The sequence below is a fragment of the Gasterosteus aculeatus genome, chromosome 3, assembly GCF_964276395.1.
Source record: "Gasterosteus aculeatus chromosome 3, fGasAcu3.hap1.1, whole genome shotgun sequence".
Taxonomy (NCBI): Eukaryota; Metazoa; Chordata; class Actinopteri; order Perciformes; family Gasterosteidae; genus Gasterosteus; species Gasterosteus aculeatus.
In genome coordinates, this window is record NC_135690.1 from 13,373,142 (window position 1) to 13,395,082 (window position 21,941).

Below are 21,941 nucleotides of genomic sequence, written 5' to 3' on the forward strand. Positions count from 1 at the left end.
TGTGTTTCATAATTTAGATACGTAACAGGTTCGTGTTGAGGTTTGATAACCGATGATGCATCAAAAAGTTTAAAAATAATAATAATAATTGGATACAACAAGCCTCCTGGTATGTGAATCGTCACGTGCCGTTTAACGCGTGTGCAGTGACTGTGCGTTCGTACATTTGTACCTGCGTTTGTCTTTCCAAAGTCTTAACCCTGGCACTAATTATATATGTGGCCTTCTTTCTCAGAAAAAGTGCACACGCTATTTGCTACCGTGACAATTAACCAACGACGCTCTGCGCTATTAAGCGGTTGGCGCGGCTTGGCCCGCGGGCACCTTCATCAGGCTGCTCCCTTTCAGCGCGTTACGTAAGTATCTTTGGTTGCTATATTGCTGTTTGTATTTTGCTTGCTCGAGGGGGGGGGGGGGGGGGGGGGGGGGCGGGGGCGGTCTGCGGAGTGCATGCGTCACTGTGTGTGTGTGCGCGCGCGCGCGTGGGGGAGGTCCTGCGCTTTATAGGCTCCTCTGCGGCGCGTCCACCGTCACAAGGAGCACTGAGCGCCGCTGCCTGCAAGGGAACGCTTTATAAAGAGCTAAATTTACCCGAACTTTACGTTGTTTCCTGAGCTCTCACAATTGGACGGGGCGCGCTCGGGTTAGAGACTTATAAAGTTCCGAGGACCTCCTTCACTTTTAACACTCCACACGGTTCATGTCTCCGGAGCGCACGGAATCTGACTTTTGAGCAGAGATATAGTTCTTATTTCCACAAACGATGGCCTTATCCGGGGTGATGCTGCCGTCATTTCGACATTCTCAAACCAAAGAGAGAAAACGTGGGAAAACGTAAGTTGAACATGATCTTGTATTGCGTTTCAAAATCTGTGGATTTTTATTTTTCTGTTTCACCCGTTTTGTACTGATTCATTAGTAATCGGTAAACCACTGGAAGTAACTGTAAAGATCAACGTCTCACTGTTTTATTTCACAGAAAACCATATCTAACAAGGTGTATTTCTCCTTACAGAGGTGGAAAGGAGACACGGACAAACTAGTCTCCGCCAGCTGCTCCATGCTTGAAATGGTACACAACCTGGACAATCACAGCAAAAGAGACGACGAGGATCTGAGCAATTACTTGGATCTGGATTTTATTCTCGCCAACACGACCGGCTCCTCAGACAGCCCGGGGGAGTTTGTGGGCACAGCCGACTTCAGCATGTACGCCGCGGGCACCTCGGCGCCGTCCTACGCGGCAGACGACCACCGCTCCCCGCCGCCGCCGTACGGCGCCAGCCTCATGACGGAGCTGCTCCGCTCCGAAGGAAACACCAACAACAACAACAACAACAACTACGGCATTACGCGCAACCACTGCCTCCAGGGGAGGTTTCATGTCAACGCGGCGCACTTTCCCCGCCAGGACATCAAAGTGGAGCCCCCGATGGAAGGCTACGGCCCCGTTTTGGGCATGGTGCCCCAGAGCTGCAGCAAAATCAAGCAAGAAGGCAACGTTTCGTGCATGATGTCCTTCGAGCAGCCGCGGGTGGCCATCTCCCCGCGCGCAGCCAGCAACATGACCCCTCCTCTGAGCCCCGAGGACCAGGGCGTTTCGGACTGCCAGGCACAGCTGTGCCAGCCCATGAACTACTCACAGAAGTACCACGCTGCATTCCCGCACCACCCTCAGGCCCCCCACATGCAAATGTCCTACCACCCTGCGCACGCCGCCTTCGGCATGTACGACGAGGGTCTCAACGTGCAGCCGGGCGCGCAGAGGGTGATGCTCACGCCGCCCTCCTCTCCCCTCGAGCTGCTGGACTCCAAGCCCAAGAGAGGACGACGGACGTGGCCGCGGAAGCGCACGGCGTCGCACACCTGCAGCTACGCGGGCTGCGGGAAAACCTACACCAAGAGCTCACACCTGAAGGCTCACCTGCGAACTCACACCGGTAAGTCTGAGCCCACGATCCGTCGGCATGCGTGCGCAAATTACGCACACGCCCGAGTAGCTCAAAAACCACGTCTGCCTGTTGACTAATGATGTCCCGTTTTTGTCCCCCCCCAGGTGAGAAGCCGTACCACTGCAGCTGGGAAGGCTGTGGGTGGAAATTCGCCCGCTCCGACGAGCTGACCCGTCATTTCCGCAAACACACCGGTCACCGGCCCTTCCAGTGTCACCTGTGCGAGCGCGCCTTCTCCAGGTCTGACCACCTGGCACTTCACATGAAGAGACACATGTGAAGGTGCTCACATCAGGACTTTGAGGGGGGGTTGTGTTATTTTCGTATCTATTGTTTTTTATGTATTTTTTATTTAAATTGCTGTCCAAATGACCAATGACCAATGACCTTGTTTTTATATGTAATATTGAATGGAAAAGTTTTGGTGGTTTTATCTTCTCGATCTAATAATGTAGCTGGTACTACTTTGGTTCAATACAGGCTTTAGAAAAGCTTTGTTTGCTTTAGAACAGGGAGACCAAGAAGGGGCTGGCCCAGTACATATATACTACTCTTCTTTGACAGATCGGGGAACGCTGTGTTTGACACAAAAGTGCCTTTCCACGACTGTGCTACTGTAAAACTTGTAGTAGAACGACTTGGCCACAAAACAGTACATGTCCTTAATGACAGGGGTGAAATGCACGCCGTTGACTAACACGTGCAGAGACAATGTTTTATTTAAACTGCCTCAATGTCTGAATGGCCTGAACTGCTTTATTTTATTGATCATTCCTATTTGGGGTAGCTTTTGTCCTCTCTGGTGTGAAACTCCTGGATCCAGTCCCTGTGTTCGCTATCAGGGCTTGATGCCCTGTGCATTATTTTTCACTTAAATTTATATAAATATGTACATGGTTTTTATACTGTAAAATGTATATTTATTGTAAATATTAAAAACAATGAAATTGAACCTTTTGACTCTGGAGCTCTTTACTGTTTACTACAGTCATTTTAATCACATATTGTTCACACATTCAGCTCAGTGAACCACAGCCACCAGTCAACAGGTTTCATATGTGCATCAAATGAGTCTAGCATGGTAAGTAGGTGGGGCAGGCTGCAGACCATCAGATCACTTACACTAAACAGGTTATACATGTTGCCATCGTATCCCCAATTTTGAAATAAGGACACTTGATTTCCACCGTGATGTTTTGCAGCTGCAAGACACAGAAGGACAGCCGCTTGTGGGCTTAGCCTATAAATACAAACACCCCATTTCCATAATTACAGAGTGAACCGGCAGCAGTCTGGACAGAGGGGCACAGCGAACCCTCATCAGGGAGCCCTTAGACTCCCTTTCTGATGGGTAGAAATTATAGAAGTACATCAAAGGGCCTTAATACTACAATTACACACAGTCGCTGTGCAGTTTCAAAGTATCCGAGTCCGTGCGTATGATGACTGCATGGTGTCAGTGAGCATTTGTCTCCGCCGCATCAAAGGCTGCATTGAGTATAGATGCATGACGGCCAGATGGCCTTTTGAAAAGTAGATCAATATTTAACATTATTCTTCAAATATATGGTGTGTAATGGCCACAATACTCTGCATGACATTTTAAAACTTAAAAAAAAAAGTGATAATACCACACCCTTCCTCAAAAGCGGTGCCGCACAGCTGTCTTATCTTTTTCTTTTTTTTTTGACTTGAATGTGTTGGACACTTATCACACATATCTATAGAAAGAGGAAGTACCCAATGTTAAAAATATCAGCAGTGGGAGATGCAAATGTATCCCTCATTTCACGCCACTCCAATATCAATGCAGTATATGAACACCATCTTTTATTGAAGTCTTTTTAACTACGTTCTGCATTTTATTAAAGCATATCTGATTTGAAAAATGGTATAAGAATGTAAAACCCCCCCTTTTGTTAAATTAAATGGTTCTTTTTAATAACCACATACATATTGTTATACATCACAATGTTGATATCACCATCACTGTACATGTGCTGTAAGGTCTGGAACATACAACGTATACATTATGTGCCAAATAACCCTGATTAAAGTAATATAAATTACAAGGATGCAATATTTTAAGTCATTTAAACCTTTCAAATGGAGTATAAGACTTTAATAACACAAGGGAAAGAATGAGTGTTGAGAGGAAAAAGCACACAATTGAAGGCAGATGTCCTTGTGCGTCAGTGGTAGTGTGAAGCAGTAGAAAGAGTAGAAGTAAACGCGACAGGACCAGTATAAACTATGTACATTTATACTACTCCCACTTTATATTCTCAGTTGTATCGGAGAGCAAATTGTTTCGGGCGTAACAACAAAGGCACCCGATCACAAACAATTCTGACAAGCACAGGCTGTTGACTTCAGGTGGCTTTTTTTTCATTAAAAAAAAAAAAAAAAAGACCTTGATGATTATCGCAAGCATCTTAAATGTGAATGGAAGAAGCAACCGATGATAGGGAAAAAAAATTAAAAAATCTACAATTTGACAAACCAATTGTTGCGCCGTGACTTTAAATGAAAAATATTCTACAGGATATTAAAAAAAGAACTATTCATAGAATGCAATTTACAAAAGCTTCATACACCACAGTCATTGCTTTTGTATATAAATAAAACAGTACAATATTCTTTAAAATGTTGTTTAGGCTTCTGGATAAGGCATGGTGATTAGCCGTAACACGATATAAAGCCAGCCAGTTGTAGCGCAGTAGCCTGCTGGTTTGGCTTGCGTTAAATTGCTAAGTTCAAATCAAGTCCCCCCGCATTTTGTCCTCGACTACAGTTGCCACGTAGTTTGGGTCACCATGAGCCGTAAGTAGTTTCTAAAAGTGGACTCGTTTGACCCGAGCCATGGCTGGAGAAACACGGGTCTCTTGACACAAATTGGTAACAGGGGCCGCTAGTCCCGACGGGCCAGCCTTGGTGCCGTCGTTGTGAGCTTTCGGACGGAGGACTGTGAAGAGGAAGGAGGAGGAGGAGAAGGGAGGTCCAAAAAAGATGTTGGTTGGGAGCAGCCGGTCAGGCTCTGGGCACGTCGGCCCTGCTGAGAGCGATCGCCAGCTCCAGGTCCTGCTGCTCCTGCAGCCGCAGCCTCCGTAGCCTCTCCTGCTCCTCACGCTCGCTCTCCCGTTTCACCCACTCCAGCTGCTGGTTTTCACTTCCAAACTAGAGTAAAAGAAACAAAAATATGTGATGTGGACCAAAAGAAAAGAAAAGCAACAACAACAACAAAAAAGCAGAGGAACAGGCTGAAACGTCAACATAAAAGAGAGAAGTCACTATGCAGGAGGCAAAAAGGTGGATGCAAATTTTAAATCTTATGCTTGTCATTAGGCAGGACTTCAAAAGCTACGGCAAACGCAACTGAAAGGATTTGATATGTAGCAGCGAGAGGGAAAAACAAGCTGCAAAACTACACACGTTTAGATTTCGCTCGGACGAACAAGAAAGCGGCACTAAAAGCTTCTTAGACAACACAGTGACATACTGCTGCCATCAATTACTGGGCACGCGTGTACCGTAAACATTCAGTGCTTGCGCCAGGGATGCAGAGGATATTTATTCCAAAAAAATGGACATGCTCATGAACTGCGGACAGATTTTTCACATGCAAACGGCCGACCACCACACCCTTGTACTGCACCATCTTACCTTGATACATTCAGATCCTGCAAGAATTACAACACAGAGCTCGATAAAAAAATAATGAAACACGAATCACGATTCACAGCCGCCATGAGGGATAAAATGAGTTCTTGTTAAGTCAAAAGATACAAACCAGTCCCCGCCCCCCAAAAAACCCCCACTGTGCATCTCCTCTGCACTTGAGAGCGTGCACAGCCGCTGGGCTGTACGTGATGGCAAAGCAGCGGAAGGAGGAGGACAAAGACCGTTTTCCCTCAGTCGGGCGGCCCTTTGGGGCACATCATGCTTTGACAGCAATAAAGCCTTCAGGTTGTACTTCAGGAAAAAAAAAAAAAAGAAGCTCCTGAAGTGCTGCCTGACCGGGCAAGTTCACGGTCTGACTCGCCGACAAACGGTGTCAATCTTGACTTTCCGCCAAAGTTTCGACAGCAAGCATGCAAAAGCTCTTTTACTGGGACGGCAACCATCAATCTCTTTTACGCAGCGACGCAGACACATTTACTGATACGCCGAACCCCTGAAATGCTCAGAGATGTTCAATGTGTTGTTAGCAAACAGCCAATCGACCCACAGGACGGCGCACTAATGTCCCTGTGAGAGGGAGAGTTAACAGAACGAGGGCCAGTCGCAGAGAGCCGAGTTCAGCAGATCATGCAGACAAGAACAACAAAACAAAAACAAAAACAAAAAATGTTGCTGGAGGAGGACGAAGTTCAAATGAACACATAGTCAACACACCAAGCGAGGGCCTTCACTTCAGAAGCCACGAACAGGTCAAATGAGTGCACACCTTGGTGAGCGATGTTCATTATTGTGGGGGTTTTTTCCCCAGAGAACCGACAGCTTTAAATTCATGGCATGTGTAGTTGACACATATTTGTAAAGAGAAGAAAAAAAAAAGGTGTTAACCGCATTTTTGAGTAAGGCTCACTGATGCATTGAAGCGTATTGTAAATAACTGACACACCCATGTCTACTGTTAGCTCTGATCGCGTTACCATGAACGTAGCCCTGTTTATTCATCTCTCAAACCTTCTGACACAAAAGGCTGCATTTAACAAATGATGGAGATACAAGTGACAGTATGCAACAAAGAAACCGTTGCAATTCCAGTTTGAAAAACAAAACAAAAAACACTACATTGTGTACTTTTCACTTCTCCATCCCCGAAGGGGCACATGGCAGCTTTGCTGGCTAACTGCGGTTACGCGCCTCTGCCCTTCGATGTGTGGTAAAGCAAAGGGGAACACCGACTTTCTCACGCTGTGGCTTCTGCTAAAAAGAAGTAAGTGCAAGGTCACAGCAAGAAGGGCACGGCCCGAGCAGATAGAACGTGAGGCTGAATTCATCCAAAAAGTAGCCTCATCTCACAAGTGAACACTCGATATTTACCCTCTGTTGTCTGAATAACACCAACGACAGTTCTTAACTCTGGAAAAAACATCGTACCACACCTCTGCTTACAGTTCTTCAAAAAAAAAAAAAGAAGAAGGGGGGGGGGGGGGGGGGGTTGCTTTGCCTTTTCTTTTTTTATATTGAGCACCGCTTTTGACATCTGTATTTAAACCATGCTGTGCATTTTTAGAGCAAATCCAGCACTAGATAGGAACTATGAACACCTTTAATGAGCCGCAAGCACACCAATGTTCAAACACACAAATCGAGGCTTACCATAGGGAGGTGCAGGTCGGGAAGGCACATTTTTCTTTGACGGGAGGACGGGGTTGTCTGACTTCTGTTCACACATGAAAAAATGCAAATGTAAACTAACAGAAATGTCAGCCCAACACCTTTGGCCCGATACTAGAGATTTCACAAATGTGATAAATGAGTAGAATATGAATTAATTTGATGATAAGAGTAATAAAAACACAGCTTTTTGCAGCTGTATGGAAAACAAGGCTTTTTATGGTACAACTGTTTCATAACCCTGAGAGTCTCCAGAGCTCACCTTTGACATCTGAGCAAAGTCAGCAAAGCCGCCTCCCTGGTTAGCGAAAGAGTTGCTTGCAAAGGGGTCCGCTGCACCGAACCCGTCTGTGACAGAAGTACATCAAAAACATTTGAATACATTTACTGGAAAGGGAAGTTCAGACTCAAAACCTGAGTCCTGAAATGTATCCTGAAATGGGCTGCATGTTATTTTCAGCAAGGCGAGCGTGGCATGACCCTTTCGTTTTCCATGTCATTTCACATAAAAACCTGGGAAGCAGAGACCTTTTTTTGTTTAACCTGACGTTCGCATACGATCAGATAATTAAAGGGGTCAGTCGGCGCACTGTTAAAACAGAACTGTGCCCGGGTTGTTTTGAAGCTCGGCGGTACGCCGCTTAATGATAAAAAAACAGCAAACTGCACATGGTTACAGTGAAAAAAAACCTAAATATTGTAATAGAATCTGTTTGTTGTGAGTGTGCGACCACAAGAGACCCCATTCATGTGAAGTACGCAGTGGGCTTTTTTTTTTTTGCTTTACGCACAGTAACTGGGCTCAGGTCTACAGTTGCCGCTGTGTTCTTGTGAAGGTGTGCAGCATGGCGAAGCATCGACCAGAGTCCCCCACTAACTTAAAACAACTTCCGCAGCGAATGGGGCGAAGCAGTTCAATAGCAGCAGATATAAAGACGGGACAGAGGCAGCAGAGAACTGGTTAGAGGAGCGGCACTGTGTTCTAGGAGAGAAGGACCAGCAGTCACAGAGTTTCTGTTATCCTTGGCTGCTGCAAGCCTCCTGTTTTTCCAGGGTAGGGTAGGGGGGTATTTTTAGTTGGCCAGCAGTTAAATGCGTAGGTACTTGTCTAAAAATAGCCCCCAACCACAGGAAAAATTGAAGCCGCAAAAAAAAAAAAAAAAGGGGTAAAAATTGTTTGCCCCTGATTCGCACCAAAAATAAAATCTAAATCCAACACGTCATCCAGAAAGGCAAAGAATGAGCCTTTGAGACCTGTTTCACAACCCAAAACGTTCCAGCGTGTTCGGGCCTCGAGTTCAGAGTTGCATTCTGGGAATTGAGACGACAATGTGTTTGTCCTTTTTTCGTCCTATTTGACAAAATGATGTGACAATCATCTTATTGCAGTTAAGAAGGTGCACTGACAAGAACAAACAATCCTTATCAAACAAATGCACCCCGTTTCAATCTTTACATTTACAGCTGAGAAGGGGATAAAGCGCTCCGATCCAGGCTTGCGACCCAAAACGTACCTGGTTTCGGGCTGTGGGATTTGAAAGGATCTCCACTGCTGAAGGTTCCCGGCTGAAAAACAAATGAAACAAAGCACAAGTTACGTGAGGCGGTCAGATCTTCATTAAAGTACCTACACAAAGACGATGTCAGCACATCCACTACAAATGTGTCTTTGTGGCACTGGTTTGCTCTCCAAGTAAATCGGTGAAGATCTCGTCTCAGTTCCATTAAACATGGACATTTCATTTTTTACTTTTTCACAAAAGAGCATTGGTTTTAAATAGGAAAGAAGCAGGATCAAAGAACACCATTTGAGCGGTAAAAAGCGGGCGGGGTTTCATACCTTGGCCGGTGGTGTGGGTCTTCTAATGAAGGGCTCCGAAGATCCGAACACGCTCGACTTGTCAGTTCTCCTAAAAAAATCGTCGGGTGAGGTTCCTTTGAAGGGGTCGCTTTCTTTGAAGGGATCTGCTCCAAATGGATCTGTAAAGAGGAAAAGCCATTGAGAGCTCAACTGCCGATGGACTTTAAAATCGACTTCAGCCTCAGTAAAGACCCTTTTTCACAGCATAAAAAAGAAAAAGAAAAAAACTGCTTGAACATACAACTTGACATCTATACTGCAGGTACATTTCAGGTATTTAGTAGAAATGCCTAATCACAGCAACACATTGATGCAGATGAAAGCCGGTAGAGGGAATGACCGTGACCCTTTCAGAAATACAGGAGAAAATAATAAAGTTTAAAAGAGGTATTCAGACCTTGGAAAGGGTCGGACTTGAAGGGGTCCTCTGTCTGGAAGGGGTCTGCTGGAGGCTCCTTAGCCCTGCTGGTGCTGCTGCTGCTGTTGAACATGGCAATCCTTGACTTGAAAGAGTCGTCCTGATGAATGAATGAAATCAGAAAGAAATGACTAAGAAAAACAACACAACAAGGATTACACTTGAATTCAACACAATTCAGCAAAACATTGCTCATTTTTCAGTCATGAATGCGTTACACCATATTTGGCAAAGGACAAGAAAACATAGCGCTTTCTTCTTTACAAAACTGGCAAATGAAAAAAGGTTTCATAAGTATATTTGCATTCCTCTGGCGTCATGACAAGGAAAATGATCCCAATGAGGACGACAGGCAAAACAAAGTACGAGGTCAAGAGGTCATTCTTTGACGTGAGAAGTAGGACGTATTCCTGATCTCCTCACCGTAGTCCTGAACCCTCCGTTCTCCTTCTCAGCGAACCCTTCACTCAAGTCCGGCAGGTTGCTGACGTTTCCTCTGTTGATGTCGCTCAAAGCGCTGTTGTACTGCTCAATGGTCTTGGTCACCTCCTTTTGGCTCTCCTGGATCAGCGACAGCTTACTGCGCGCCTAAAACGTCACAGTTGCATTCTTATTTGACTCCATAAAAAGCATGACAATTGGATTTCCTTTATCGTTTAATTGAACACCTGCAAGGTCCCACGTAGCAGTAATGGGTAAGCTACTAGGTTACTAAGAAAAGAAAGAAAACAGACAGTTTTCCCACTGATTAACTAATTAATCCATTTAGCAGAAGTCCAATCCGTCATGGGTTCATCTTCACTAACAAAAAAAAACCAAACAAAAAAGGTCACGCAACGTAATCTTTCCTGAGTACAATTTCTCGGTTTCAAAATCCATCGCCGGCAACACAAGACAAATTTAAACTCCACAGATGACTAAACATACAAACCTCTCTACTCCCACAGGGAAGTCCCCATTATGGTTCAACATCCAGAGCTATTTGGCCTCAAGTGGCAGAACATCCCAATGTTAACCCCTAGTCCCTCCGCCTGCACTGACCTGGTGGATCTCCTCCTGCGTGGTTTTGAGAGACTTGGTGATGCTGTCCAGCTGGACCCGACCAGAGAGCAAACTCTGCTCCAGGAGGGCCTCCTCATCCTGCAGCCGGCTCAGGTCCGACTTGGTGCGGCTCATTTCGTCCTCCTGGCTCTGCAGGTCATTCTCCTGAGAGCGAATCTGGCTCTGCAGGGATGAAATCTGAAAAACGGGCCATCGGTATCATACTTGTGGCCTCTTCAGTTGTGCGACAGCTGTAGACCTAAAGTCTAAGCACAGATCAAAGCTTGTTCTCAGGACGAAAAGAGAAAGGTTAGCTGAACAGTAAGATGGTGGACTAACATAAACGTGTTTACTCAAATCGGTCTCAAAAGATCCAGGCACACGGCTCGCTTCCACCTCCTGATGTCTCTCACCATATGCGACTCTTCCTGGCACTTCTGCTTGACGTCGTTGATCATTCCCTCCAGCTTGGAGCGCTGCTGGTCCATCTCCCCCAGGCGCTCCTGGGCATCCTGCCTCTGCGATTCCAAGTCCTGCAGGCTGCTGCTCTCCCTGTCCAATCCGTTCTGCATGTCCTGAGGGTCCATCACACACACAAGTTGACCATCTTCTGTAAGTGGATCTCTAAAAAAGGTATGGCACTTATCTGAATCACTTCCAGACTGGACTTTTGGTCAGTCAGATTCAGAAGATGACCTTGAAAATGAAGCTTAACCTTACCTGAACCTCACTATTTTGTTGTCTGATGGTTTCCTCCTTTTGTCTGATCTCTTGCTCCAGAATGAATTTCTCTCTGTAGGTGGACAACGTGGGAGAGGATGAAGCTAAGTAACAAATGGGGTTTTTACTTCCTCAGAAAAGCTCACCAAACTTTGGCAAAACATGGAGATTAACAAGACAAAAATGTCAATTTGGAAAAGTGATATTTGAAAATCTACACTAATGGTTTTGCTAACTTAAAAATGTGATAAATATTTTAAAAAATAATTAAAAAGTGTATAATGCATGAGCAAGGGTCGCGTTATTGGTTGCAACAATTTAATCAGCATTCTGACTCCACTTGATGACGAAAGCTGTGGATTTCACTGAAAGGCCACAAGCAAGGCTCTATAGGGACCCGCCAAGTCTCTCTTGGAATAAAACCATCTAATAAGAGAGCACCAGTCAACGCCTTGGCACTGGTTACAGAAAAACATTTTCTCATTACAAAATATATTGAGGTTTAGAGGGCTTTGAACCTGAACATCATTTCACCACAAGCCACTCGCCCTTATTCTCAGAGGAAGAGAAACAAAGCTATTCCCCTGCTACGGAGGGGCTCACCTCTGCAGCTGAGCGATTTCCTGGCTGATGTCATCCAGCTCTTTGATGCCCGTCAGCTCGGCGGATCCCGCGGAGCTGCTGCTGTCCTGAGGCGAGACACAGCGACGGACCAAGGAGGGAGAGAGGAGGAGAGTCGGGTGAGAAAAGATGGTCGTGAGGGTGGAGAGACAACGACGGACAGGACGAAGACAATCAAAAGGAGGGGGGGGGGGGTTTGTATGTAGAAGTTGGGAAAAAAGAGCGTGCAGGGGACAATAATGGTATGGGGGGCGCGGGGGGGAGGTTCTCCCTGCAGATATGTTAACAAAACAAAAGACACAGGAAGGAAATATGGGGGGGGGGGGTCGTAGTCACAGACAACACATGAATGAGGAGAAATGCACACAGTCTGAAGAGAGTACAAAAGAAGAAATGTGGCTTGCGTGTTCAACATAGCAAGCCTTCGACAAAGCGCCGTCCCAGAATCCTCTCAATTGAAATATCCGCTACATATATGTCAAGATTGTCATAGTTAAGGCAACCGTGTGATCTGTGTAGAAGAGGCGTTTGTTTGAAATGATCGTATACATGGGAGTGCTCTTGCTTAATCAATTGGACTCTGTTTACTAAATCAATCTGTTCATGACAAATGCAGGAAGCTTATAAATCAAGCAACCATATTCATCATTTTTCCCTTTTCAGAGATTCTGTTTTTCTTTCAACAGCATAACAGATAACTGGTGTCCGTTTTGATCTGTTGGTCTGACACAACAATACGAGAATTACTAAAATGATTTGCTGCCCTTGAAGAACTGGTCCCGTCTGCACCTCGTGCTTCAGACTGAGCCAGAGAGAACGACGGAACAACAGCGCCACCTTGTGAAACAAAGCTCAGCTACTCACTCTGCGCATATTAGCTAGTGCAGCGACCTCAGGCCTCGCAGCTGCCATAAGACCTGCATAAATCTGTCAGACAGGATAGAAGAGAGAAAAAAGCAAAAAGCATAAAAAACTGTTTTGCAAGGCTGGAAGGCCAGAAAGCAGGAGCCCAGCATTTAATATAGCAGCATGGTAAGAAAAGAGGAATCCCATAAATAAAGAGCAGTTAAGAGACGGAGCAGTGGCTGAGGCGGGCTGAACTCACGGGGCCCGCCGCTGAAGCTGCAGTCCTATCTGATGGGGGAATCATGTCCTGGGTTAGGGTGGAGGGAGGGTCTACGCCTTTAGTGACCTTCTGCTGGATCAGGTACATGGCCAGAGAGAACTGCTCACGGGTCAGCTTGCCCGTCTGTTTGGTGTCAGCGAGCCCCCTGCAGAGAGGAGAGACTCAAAAGATGAGATAACGTGTTCTTCTTGATGATGATGATGATGATGATGCCGGGCGTCTTATGGGAAAAAAAGGGCTGTTTTCCAACGCTTTAATATTTGTTTTTTTCTCTTACATCGTCTTCTGGGGGAAGTTGTAATGATTCAAACGGTCCACCAGGGGAGTAACACCCAGTGAGACTAGCTTTACATTAGGTGTGTTGGAAAACCTGTGCAAACGAAGACTAAGGTCTAATCGGAGCCGTGGTCTCACCATATCTGTGCCAGCATAGTCTGGGAAAGACTGGACTGCATGAAAATCTCTATGACTTCCGTTCCGTTGACGAGGCCGTCATTGTCGCTGTCGGTTTTCTTGAAGAGGTCATCATATCGCTCCCTGTCGGCCACCGGTACCACCCAGTTCACCACCGGCTGCAAGGAACAAAACACCACATGTATGGGATTTTATGATGAGGGAGACTACGTCTGCTAAGACTTCTGGCAAAATGTCCTGCTTTTGTTAAACAACGGGTGGTATTTGTGCATCATACTGGTTCAAATTAAAATGAACTATACTGTATGCATCGCCAAACCTAATGGATGAAGAAGGGATTTTTGGTATACAAATGCATTCTAAGAAATCTGGTATGCCGCTGATTAAACGCAAGTAGAAAAGGTCACTGAACTAACAAGGACAAAAGAACACACACGAGAAGTGGCCCAACAGGAAGAGGATCGGAACACGTGTCGTGACAGTCAGGTGATCCTGGTACACGTGTGCACAGAGTCATGCTTATTTTCCTTTTCAAGGAAACCTGTAAATCCAAACCAATCACTGCAGCCATTAAGGGCTAGTGAGAAACACACTGCCCCGTACACAATGTTCCAAACCATGCGGCCAAACCTGTCCTCTCATTAGCAACAGAAAAGAAACAAGACTAGAAAAGCTGGTTCTAAGGTGATGCTCTTGTGATACCTGCTTAGAGAAGATCAAGGAGAATACACGTATGGACTTCTTCAAAAAAGGGATCGGATGAGTCTTAAAAATAACTTGCCACATTTAGAAAGCGACATCTTACTGCATCACAAGAATACCTCTGGACCAATTCATGCCGAGACAATTGAGCAATAGATGAATCAATGAAACTAAATTTGGTGTGAAACCAAAGAAAGCATTCCCGACAGTCCGGTTTCCCTCCTGAGGGAGGAAAAGAGATGAAGTGACACACACACACACTTTCTTCTAGGGGGGATTCCGCTCAGGAGAAACGGAAGCGAGGCGGCGTACCGGTGGGCTGGATTTGAAGGAGTGTTTTGGAGAGAGGGTGACAGCGCTGGTGCTGAAGGGAGTAGCGTGGACCAGCGGAGGAGTGCTTCGCAGGGGCTCCTTGAGAGGAGCCAGGCCGGCAGTGAGCCCGGGGAGAGCGGGCAGCACGGCCACAGCGCCTGGCAGCGCACCTGCAAGCTTCTTCTTCCTTTTGGAAGGGGGGATGAGGGAGGTGGGTAAGGTAGTTGGGACGGGCTCCTTTTCCATGGCACGATACACGAGATGCATCGCCTGGACGATGGGGAATCAGATCGTTTATTAAGGAAAAGAAATACTACGGAGAAACAGTGACGCTTTAAGTAAACACAAATGCGGCAGCTCACCACTGTGAATTCTTCTCTGTCCAACTGTCCATCGTTGTCCACATCACTAAGGTCCCAAATCTACAGACAAATTATGTGACGTGACCAAGCCGCAGGTGCTTTAAAATGGTTAACTTTTAAATGCCTGGAATGACTGCAATACGCTCGTGAGTTACAGAACGCCAATTAAACGTGTAAAAATCACCTTTCCTAACGCGTCCAGAGGTAGCTTGGAGTTAATTAAAACTGGCTTGACTTTATCACCCGAGAGGAGACCATTTACAGGGCACAGAGTCTCAAAAATTGCCTCAAATTTCCCTTTTTCATCAGGCTGGGAACGAGAAGAAATGCAAGTTTAGGTGACAAGTTTAATTCTCTCAAGAACATTCTCGATAAATGAATCAACTCACCCTAATGGACCATTCCAAATCGGGTCCCGTCGTTGACACACTTATTAAAGGGCTGTTGGTATCTTTCTATAAGAAATGAAGATGAGAAGTGAGAATGAGATACAAAACAAGCAGTGAAAGGCAAACTGTAACACACGTAAATAGAGTTAGGGACGCAATTCAATGCCCATTCATTCCACACATGAGCAATAAGCTCAGTGGGCTCCCCGCCACATCGTTGGATAGTGTGGATCAGCAGGAGAGTCAATTCATCACTTACAAATTTGGGGGCAGCTAAGTGTTGGTTGAGATTATTAAGGCTGATATCATTTCCACTCTGCGCTGAGGCCACGAGTCTCAAGGCGATGAAGAAACCCTACAAAAAAGGAGCAAGAAAGCAGGTCAAATCTGGTGCCTCCCCCCCCAATCGGCATCATCAATCACAGAGAAATCACAGAGAAATCCCGGTTTACCCGTCTGTCCAAATATCCTTTTCTTTCTGAATCTGCCAAATCCCAAATCTAAAAACGACACACACACACACACACACACACACACACACACACACACACACACACACACACACACACACACAGAATAAGTTTAGATCGTATTGTTTATATTCATGTGTGTTGCGTGTGATCATGCAGGGGATTTCTGTGCCCCACCTTCCCCAGCGTGCTGTCCGACAGCCCGGACGTCTTCAGGAACTGAGCCGCATCTCCAGCGGATATCTTGCCGGTGTTTACCGAATCCAGCTGCACAAGAGTCAAAATAGAGCAAATACTAAAAGTGAACAAGGGGGCGAGCAGACCCGTGTTCATCCAACGACCTCACGCGACGGATGAGCCGAACGAGGAGGAGAGCCGACCGTACCTGCCGGTAGTAGTTCTCGTAGGCCGGGTTTCCACCGGATAACTGGAGGGAAGGACAGACACATGAGATGTGATTGAGGTAGTACACGTTTAATACAGGGCAGCAGACTGTGGCTTCATCGTTCAGTTGTCCGAACGAGGTAAACAGATTATGGCTAACGTTAGCTGACCGACCACCGCCTTCAGGTTTAGCGTCTAATTAGTCACCATTTCCCCCCCTCATAGTTCATCTTTATCTGCTTAATCCGCGACGGAAACGTTATCGCTTTCCTTACAATAGTAACGTGAACTCCAGCTTTCCTATCGGTTTAATACGCCCAGGGTATTGGCTCCTGGACCTGGCGTTAGCTAAACCACGTTAACTTAGTGGACATCGATAATTTCGCTACCACGGACCCGCCGGACGAGGTTCTCTAAGCGGTCAAACACCGTCGCCGCCACCGAGGCGCGACCAATAACTCCATTTCACACTTTTCTCCAGCTATCGGGAGCTGTTACCTGACTGAGAGTCATGAGCGCCGCCATATTTCCTGGTGTGTCGGGAGTGCGCATCCGCCCCTTAACCGGGCGGCGGCGAGCGGCGTCAGGTGGGAGGAGCCCCGGTTCCAACCGTACTGCACCCATACTGTCCCTCTATTAAACTCACACGTTTTATGAACATTTGAAGATTTAAAGGTAGTGCACCTCCATCTCCTGTGCCAACACAGATTGTGTCTTCAATAAAAAACAAAAACAATGAAAACTATCTGGTGTGAGAATAAGCAGCTCTGTCTTATACAAACCGCATTGACCCAAACGTGAGGCCCTGCTTGTCCTGAGTCCATGTGTCACGGTCAAATTGTGAATTTCTAATGCATCATTTATTTTATATTTTTGCTGATTTTAGCACAGGTTTCTGTATTGTTTTAAATTTTACATTGTTTAGAACAACAGCTGTGTGAAAGCCTTTTAAAAAAATAGTTTGGCATTATAACAAATCTCTATGGAGAGATTTTCACTTTAGTCAGAATGAAGTTCTCCATCCTTAATTTGAAAACACTTTAAAAGTAGAAATGGAACGTGTTTATTATTAAGAGAATTTAGGTGGCGAGTCAGGTCGCATCACCCAAAATGTGTTTGTGTAGTACAGAAAGCAGCCAGGGCCATACGGTTATAATCTTTTAATAAAAACTTTGGTATCAATAACATTGTCCAATGAAAATAAGTGTGTGACCCATAACGATGTCATGGGTCAAACCAGGGGGCTCACCATCCGTTTCTCCAGACTTTCAGGAAATAACACAGAACCCATCACATCCAGCCATTTGCATGTAGGAAAAACAATTTCATTTTGAACTTACATGAAGACCAATTTATATTAAAGAGAAAAAAAAAAAAAGTCAGTGCTACAGACAACCAAAATAAGTTGCACTACAATCTTGATGTCTGTATTTGGTGATATTCTGCTCAAGTTTTACAACATTGGATTGTATTTGTTCAGTTATGTGCATTTATTGTTTAACCACGTTGCATAATGGCTGATTTATAAGCTCTGAAAATGTGTCCACATATACATTTGATGTGCAGATCAAGAAAATCAAGAAAACAGTGGCTGTCATGTTATCCTGATTCTTTGTTGACACAGAATGAGGATTGGGCCTTAGAGGACAAAAAAAAAAAAAGTTCAGGACAATTAGGTAATATTATGACCAAAAATAGAGACAAAGTATGTTGATTAAAATCCCCTTGTCCCCCCCCGGCCCCAAATTGGTTTGTGTCCAAAATCTTAAATCTCTCAGGGAAAGGATGCACAGCAGCCACAATACCCCTGGGAAATACAGGACAGAGTTTCTAGAGGACACACACAAAATCTCTGGCCAAACCTCCTCAAAGCTCATCTTTATTAAGCTTTGCTTCCTCTGCATCCATTTCGGAAAGTGCCTCCTCCATGTCATCCATTGAGTCTTCCCCATCGACTTCTTCATCCTCCTCCTCCTCCTCTTCCTCATCGTCATCCTCCTCATCAACAGCCTCTGCGTCTTGTTCCTTGTTCTTCTCCTCCTCTTCCTTCCGTTTCAAGTCATCCTGCTCCTGTTTCATTTTCCTCTCAGGTTCCTGTTGGAAAAGTTTAGATAATGAAAAGCATGTCACCTGATCTATTTAGTATCTCACTGGCAATTGCTCTGTGTGTCGCATTAAATGAGCAGATCGGGCTTAAAAAAAAAAAAAAAAAAGGACACCAGCCCACCTTTGTCACACCCCATGTCTCCATTGTAATGTCTTCTGCTTCCTTCACATCGTCCGTGATGAGGAAGTTGTCAAAGATGGTACCGGATTTCACCTGTGATAATCAGAAATCAGATGTCACACTGTAGTTTAGACATTACTTACTATGGCAACAACATTACTATTAACGAGGATTTCTCTCTCTCACCTGCCAAAGATCAAGACCTACAACAGAAATCTTGTCAAACTTGTAGATGTTGGAATCAGGACTGTATTCAGGATTGTCAATCTCAGGATGCACCCATGTTCCCTTAAAGTTGGGGTTATCGATCTGTTTGGGTTTCCATTCTCCCTGCAATACAAAAAAAAGGTATTTATCATCAGGGAGCAGAAGCAAAGCCATATAAATATGAACCATTTCTCAGGCAGAGGAGCTCATACAAAGCACAAGCCATGGCCAGCTCACATTAGCTTACCTTGTACTCTGGGTTAGGGATCATTGGTGGCTCCCACTCTCCGTCCATATCCTCGTCCCAGTCACTTGGTTTTTTAGCATCGGGGTCTGGGAAGTTTTCAGGTTTGTCCCAGTCCTAAAGAGAAACAAAATCATTCCTCTATTAGACTCTCAAAAATAAGACCACTGTGAAAAACCTACAGAGAAATAAAAGGGGAAACACTCCAAGTCAACATTTCCTATGGACAAACCGTAACCGCCATACCAGCAACCACTGCCATTGCAAAGGAGCACAATACTTGATGATGTTATTAATTATATTAGCATGCAAATTCACCTCTGGCTTAGTGTCATCAGCATCGTCAATCTTGGCACGATCATCCCAGTCCTCTGGCTTACTGGCTTCGGGGTCTTTAATGGTCTTGGGAGGAAGGAAGTCCCAGTCGTCCTCCAGACTGCCAGATTCAACCTTCTCGTTATCAATCTTCACCTCGTAGGTCTGATCTGGATTCAGGATCAGCGTGTACATGTGGGTCAGCTCATCATCCTAGATGAAAGAAAAACAGAACGGTTTGAATCAATCCACCATGCATTTGTTTATATTATTAGAAAAAAACAATATATTTTGTTCTAATTATAAACTGCTTTACCTTGCACTTAATCTCTTTCTTGATGAGGTGATTCTTGCCCTTGTAATTGAAGATGACGTGGACTTTCTTTGTGCTGTAGCCACAGATATCAGGGCCTGGGTGAAACAAATCACAATAGTAATTAAATGTATGTTCCAAATCCCGTTATTGTAACCATTAAATTGTTATAATTTTTTATTACCATGAACTGTAATACTTACCAAACATGATGTAGTAGGAAGATTCTCCATTCAAGTCAGCCTGATCCAAGTCAGCAGGGAAGACCTTCACGTAGCCACCACCACAGTCAATCTTTTGCTCATGCTTTACTGTAAACTGAATGACCAAAGGCTTCCCCTCGTTGCTAAACGGCTCAAAACGGGCGGATGTAGCATAGAAACGAGCATCCTGGCTTGTCTGCAGACCTGAAGAGAAGTGCAAAAGTGTATATTAGCAAACAGGGCAAAATCTAAATACGGGCTTTTTGGACAATAGTGCGAAAACTGCAGTCATGCACTAGACTAGACTGTTTAAGACAATACCAGGTGGAGCAGTATGATGGCAGTGTTTGACAAGCTGTTATCTATCTCAGGAAATATTCAAGCTGTAGAACAAGTTTTTCTAAACTAGTTTGACCATTAAATATCAGGTGCCTCGATAACTCTTTCAGCCATAATTAACGGAGCATCTTAATCAGAAAGGCCGTTTATTCAGATGATGTGGGGGTTAGAGCACACAACGTTTACCTTTGTCTTTCTCAGCATCTCCATAGAAGTTGCCCGCCGTCAGTTTCCACTCTCCGTAGTCAGACTTGTGTTTGGAATTCAGCCAACGACTTCTCCACTCATCTGCACAGAAGACCAACGAGTTCGCAGATGGTTAAACGCTTTTAATAGTATTTTTGCAAACATCAACGTACATTCCGAAGATCAGCTAAAACGCTCAACTAAACGCTCTTTGCAATTGTTGAACCGGCTAAATGTGTTTGAATAGCTAACGGAACGTCAATTTTGGCTAGCGACTTAACGTAAGGCCACGGTTAGCGTTGAGATGCCACTATGGTGCTAGCTTCGGGGCCGTGGTAATCAATGCTAACGTTATCGACCAGCTGTCAACCCAGTTCAAAGTTAGAAGACCGAGATGTGACGCATTCTGCACTGAATCAGCGACCTAACAAGAACATATTTAAAAAAGAGAATTCCTTCCAGAGAGACTCAAGGTGGTCCGTGTGACAAAATGACGGCTAACACTCGAGCTAACATGCAATGAATCGACGTTGACCTCATGCTAGCGTTATACATTAACACTCCAAACTTACCGCCGTCTTGAAACTCCTCCCGAAAGTAAATCTTTGCATGGACGCAGTACACTGCCAACAATACAGCGACTACACCCAACACTTGCATTTTCCCCATCTCGCTCAACTCTCCGCTGCTGGCAACGTCCTCGCTAAGCACTGAATTCCTCGCGAAGGAGGAAGAGGAGAGAATATTTCGCTCCGGCGAACAGATGTACGCTCGCCATTGGACGACAGAGCGGTGTGTCTGGACCAATGAGAGTAGACCACGAAACTTCTGGCCTCAACGGAAGCCGATCCAGGGTCAGCGGTTGTTTCAACCGTTGCGAGTGTGTCATCATAATAACTTTCCTGGCGTAGACTGACAGCAAAGACGGGAAGTAAATACAATTAGAAATAACAAATATTCACTCCGGTCAGGTCTACCATCAGCATGTCTAAGTATCAGTATTCAACCGAGTGGCCTGCTTGAGATCATAGTGGACAGTGTGCGGCCCGTTAACTACAATGAATCTGACCCCCCCCCCCCGTGTAGACTGCGGTCAACGCAGCAGGCATTAGACTTTTAGTGCACCTATGTGCTGACATTTACGGTAACGCTTTGGATTCTAATTACTTTGGAGAAATATCTTGTACATCTACAGTAAGAATATTTCATTTTCTGTGTCATAGTAGTCAGAGAGGTCCTTAAACACGTGCATGTTAGTCATTGTTTGTAATTATTGAAAACAAAAGTTTTTATGAGAGCTCAAATATTGAGAAATTGTCTTTTTTAATCTGCAAAAACATTACTTTAATTTTGGATAATTTTCTTAATATTTACAGGAAGTACTTTTTAATTTTCTGTACAAGTAGTCAGAGGTCCTGAACACACATACTTAAGTCATTGTCTGGAATTATTGATTAAATAGCTTTTATTCCGGTTCTAAAAGCTTACACAAGGCAGCAGTTAGGTGCACTAGTGTCTGCTGGGTTGACCACCAAAATCTAGGTGCCCGCTAGGTTTACCGCAGTTGCTTGAGAGTCCCAAATACATAAGTAGAAAAAAAAAGCTGGTCACTACACTGGACCTTATTTAAGAGCCGGGCACTCTGACGTAATTTCTGCTCACGTTAGTTTCCTTTCCATGTGCGTTAAACAAAGTAACGCTAATAACTTGAGATAATGACAAGAACACTGCAGTCTTTGAAAAATTCTAAAAAAACGGTGTATGCACATGATAAAAAGATAAACAAGCA

The 21,941-nt window shown here is 44.9% G+C and overlaps 3 protein-coding genes across 6 annotated transcripts; 1 reads left to right on the plus strand and 2 right to left on the minus strand.

Annotated features, from left to right (window-relative positions):
• Positions 1–621: 621 nt before the first annotated feature.
• klf2b (Kruppel like factor 2b) lies at positions 622–2,904 on the plus strand. Its single transcript, XM_040170374.2, is given in 4 exon segments — positions 622–788; positions 791–834; positions 1,016–1,940; positions 2,057–2,904. Coding segments are annotated over 4 exon segments (1,170 nt in total). The 5' UTR covers positions 622–763; the 3' UTR covers positions 2,233–2,904.
• Positions 2,905–3,866: 962 nt separating this feature from the next.
• LOC120815583 (epidermal growth factor receptor substrate 15-like 1) lies at positions 3,867–16,717 on the minus strand. Of its 4 annotated transcripts, XM_040170369.2 has the most exons (24): positions 16,617–16,717; positions 16,120–16,161; positions 15,912–16,001; positions 15,717–15,764; positions 15,524–15,619; positions 15,265–15,330; positions 15,060–15,185; positions 14,876–14,935; positions 14,514–14,783; positions 13,500–13,657; positions 13,065–13,230; positions 12,824–12,886; positions 11,942–12,027; positions 11,339–11,411; positions 11,032–11,193; positions 10,619–10,816; positions 10,001–10,165; positions 9,557–9,677; positions 9,139–9,278; positions 8,813–8,864; positions 7,561–7,646; positions 7,281–7,344; positions 5,616–5,632; positions 3,867–5,129 (listed from the first exon to the last, which is right to left on the minus strand). In XM_040170369.2, the coding sequence occupies exons 1-24, from the start codon at positions 16,668–16,670 to the stop codon at positions 4,983–4,985; spliced, it is 2,550 nt and encodes an 849-aa protein (XP_040026303.2). In that variant the 5' UTR covers positions 16,671–16,717; the 3' UTR covers positions 3,867–4,982. The 4 variants fall into 4 exon arrangements, with proteins under 4 accessions (XP_040026303.2, XP_040026304.2, XP_040026306.2 ...); XM_040170370.2 differs by lacking the exon at positions 12,824–12,886; XM_040170372.2 differs by lacking the exon at positions 5,616–5,632.
• Positions 16,718–17,263: 546 nt separating this feature from the next.
• calr3b (calreticulin 3b) lies at positions 17,264–21,188 on the minus strand. Its single transcript, XM_040170373.2, has 9 exons — positions 20,725–21,188; positions 20,153–20,254; positions 19,628–19,831; positions 19,428–19,522; positions 19,115–19,324; positions 18,800–18,913; positions 18,532–18,675; positions 18,346–18,438; positions 17,264–18,212 (listed from the first exon to the last, which is right to left on the minus strand). Exons 1-9 carry the CDS (start codon positions 20,819–20,821, stop codon positions 17,985–17,987), a joined length of 1,287 nt encoding a protein of 428 aa, XP_040026307.1. The 5' UTR covers positions 20,822–21,188; the 3' UTR covers positions 17,264–17,984.
• Between the last annotated feature and the right edge of the window lie 753 nt (positions 21,189–21,941).